The sequence below is a fragment of the Loxodonta africana genome, chromosome X (genome assembly GCF_030014295.1).
Source record: "Loxodonta africana isolate mLoxAfr1 chromosome X, mLoxAfr1.hap2, whole genome shotgun sequence".
NCBI classification, from domain to species: domain Eukaryota; kingdom Metazoa; phylum Chordata; class Mammalia; order Proboscidea; family Elephantidae; genus Loxodonta; species Loxodonta africana.
Genome location: NC_087369.1, coordinates 80,653,321 through 80,656,638, shown reverse-complemented (window position 1 = coordinate 80,656,638; position 3,318 = coordinate 80,653,321). Strand labels below are relative to the sequence as shown.

At 53.2% G+C, this 3,318-nt stretch overlaps 1 protein-coding gene across 1 annotated transcript; it reads right to left on the bottom strand.

Moving 5' to 3' along the window:
• Positions 1–1,697: 1,697 nt before the first annotated feature.
• Positions 1,698–2,884, bottom strand: GJB1 (gap junction protein beta 1). The gene has a single exon (XM_010592723.3). It carries the CDS (start codon positions 2,547–2,549, stop codon positions 1,698–1,700), a length of 852 nt encoding a protein of 283 aa, XP_010591025.1. The 5' UTR covers positions 2,550–2,884.
• Between the last annotated feature and the right edge of the window lie 434 nt (positions 2,885–3,318).

Below are 3,318 nucleotides of genomic sequence, written 5' to 3'. Positions count from 1 at the left end.
GTTTCAAAAGGGAGAACAATTCTAATGAGATTATGCCTGAGTCTCTCTTCCTTTCTGCTATTCTCCCCACATGGAGTCAGCATATTCTGAGAGGGAGTGGCAAATAATTTTTCCTGCTTGGGAGGTTGGGAAGATGAGAAGGGAAACTTGCCATGGAGGAAACTTTTACTATGAGGGGCCATTTGTGAGGGCAGTAATTCTGAGATGTCAGGCTGAGGAAATCTTTAGGAATCCCCAAAACGCGGTGTTAAAGGAAGCTTAGAGATGCGCTAGGCCAGTCCGTATTTGCTCACAAGGAGACTGAGTTTTGGGGAAGACAGTGCCTTGCTCATAAGTGACAGAACCAGGACTTGAACCCAGCTTTGTCAAGTCCCAGCCTGGGGCTTTTCTCACCCCAGCTGCCAGGGATAGGGGAAGCTACCTCCCATTTGGGAGAGTGATATTAGCAGGAAACTACGGCTGTAAATTTTTTGACCTGTGGTGGAGGCGACTCTGGGGTGGAGAATATTGATTCCTAAGGGAAGGGAATTGAGGAGGAGGATAGAATCAGGGGCTATGTCTGGAGGAAAGCGGTCAGAGTCATTGTACAATCCCACAGGTGGGTTGCAGGACATCAGTTTGCAAGGAATGCTGAGTTCTGAGGGAGTAAGGAGAATACCTCTCCCAGGAGTGTGGGAAAGGGAGCCTTCAACAAGGTGCCCAGGGAATATTTGCAAGTCTCACTCAGATTTAAGAAATCTTTCTATCGTCTCCTACCACTCCAGAGGGAGTTCCTAATCTCTTTAAAATCAGAGGAGGGAGGTAGGTGAATTATATCTTAATAAAGCTGTTATTTTTTAAAAAATGAAACAACAACAACAACACAACACAACAAAGGAGAGAATGACTCAGGGTGTGGCTTTGCTGGGCCAGGAGTGCGGTGGTCTCTCATTTTGCAGCTTCAGTTCCTCACATCACTATTGCTTTTGCCCCATTCCTTTCTTGTTCTACAAAAAGCCAAGGCCAGCTCAACCAGGGGGCAGTCAGAGGTTACAGGAGAAAGAACTTGACAAACACACAAGCCACCTCCTCATTTACTGTAAAATCCTGTTTAATGTGTAACATTTCAGGCAGAGAGAGGCCTTGGGGACTACAGGCAAAGGCAGCCCTGACCAACCTCAGCTGCAACTTATCTGCCTGCTTCTCCCTTCCTAACTCCCCCACCCCAGGCATTCCCTCCCGCAAGCTTTTTTCTTTTTTTTTTTTTTTTTTTTGCTACCTTCCCTTCTCCTCCCACAAGTCCACAGCACCCCTTCCTTCGCTTCACTTGCCCACATCCCCTCCCCCACTGATGTGACTCCAGAAAATAGGGTATCTGACTTCACGGGGTTAAGATTAGTTTCATAATTGGAGATGCTGTCAGAGCATCTCATTTCTTGTCCCCAGTGGTCCCAGGGAAAGGGAGAGGGAAGAGGAAGGAGTATAGGCAGCAATAGTTGCCCACACCCCCATAACCTGGGGCACTGGTTCCGGTGGCCTCCAGCTCCCCACGCCATCCAGTCCCTCAGACAGAAGGCCCTGGGAGGAAGGCAGGTGGCGGGGGGAGTTTTTGATCGAATGATCCCTAGCAGGTAGAGGCCTGTGCAGCAGCAGGGGAGAAGGAGGGGCAGGCCCAGGACAGGGTGGGGGCGGGATGGGAGGTTGCCTGGTATGTGGCATCAGCAGGCCGAGCAGCGGTCGCTCTTCTCAGCCAGCCCGGCACCAGTGCCGGGGCTGCGGCGCAGTATGTCTTTCAGGGAGCCATCCTGCTCGCTCAGCAGCTTGTTGATCTCATTCTGCTTGTATTCAGGTGAGAGGCGGTGGCCAAAGCCCGAGCCCTTGCGGGAGGGCGGATTGGAGCGGCGCTGGGCTCGGCGAGCACAGGCTCGGATGATGAGGTACACCACCTCGGCCACGTTGAGGATGATGCAGATGCCCGAGGCGGCTAGCATAAAGACAGTGAAGACGGTTTTCTCCGTGGGGCGGGACACAAAGCAGTCCACTGTGTTGGGGCAGGGGTAGGCCTCACACTTGACCAATCGTACCATGGCGTAGCCAGGGTAGAGCAGATAAAAGACATACATGAAGACTGCCTCAAACAGCAGCCGGAACACTACGCTGATGACATAGGTCCACCACAGTGTCCCTGAGATGTGGACCTTGTGCCTCTTCACCTCCTCCAGGTGTAAGGGGTCCCCATGGCCCTCAAGCCGAAGCATTTTCTTCTCTATGTGCTGCTGGTGAGCCACGTGCATGGCCACGAGGAGAGCTGGGGTGGAAACCAAGATGAGCTGCAGGGACCACAGACGCACATGGGAAATGGGGAAAAAGTGGTCATAGCAGACGCTGTTACAGCCAGGCTGGAGGGTGTTGCAAATGAAGGAAGACTTCTCGTCACCCCACACACTCTCCGCAGCCACCACCAGCACCATGATTCTGAAGATGAAGATGACCGAGAGCCATACTCGGCCAATGGCCGTAGAATGCCGGTTCACACCACTGAGCAAGGTGTACAAACCTGTCCAGTTCATCCTGCCTCATTCACACCTGCAAAACATGAGCCACAAAGCAAGCTGTCAGAGAGTTGGGACAGAAGCTCAGGTCCATAACACTGCCAACCACACCCCTCCCCCAAGAGTCAGAGTCAGTGCAGGAAAGGAAGGATAGCCATAGCTTTCCTCATCACTCTATCTTCCTTGCCAGCCTCTCCTTCTCCTCACTCATCTTGACCTCCTTGAGCCCCATCCCCTTTCTTCACTTTCATTCAACATTCTTTCTTCTCCAGCCCCTCTCTTTGCCAGACCTATCTTGCTCTCCCAGCAGCCACCCCCTCTTGCTCCCCATCTCCCAGCTCCTTCGCTCTGGACCTGGGGCAAACCCAATAAAGTCCTGTTACCTTGGGGAGCGCCTATCCCTGAGGCCACTCAGACAGGTCCCCTATGGTCTCATGTCTGTGCAGGGGGAGTAGTCCCTGGGTCCGCGCCTGCGTTCCAATTCATCACCGCCCGGTGCTGGGGAGTCATATGCTGCTTTATACCCAGTGTCTGCACAATGGGACCTTTGTGGGGCTCTGAACAACGCCCTTTAGAATTCAGATCAAACGCCCTGACTTCCGCCCACCCTATACACAGAGCACTTGTGTCCCAGTGCCCGACACCCAGCCGGCACCCACCTGTTCTGTGCCCGCCCGGTCCATCGCCGCACCCGCCCCATAGCCCCATCAGAAGAACGGTCACAGGGGGTGAGGAGAGGAGGAGAGATGGAACAGGTATATGTAAGAAAGAACCCCAGGGGACCAGG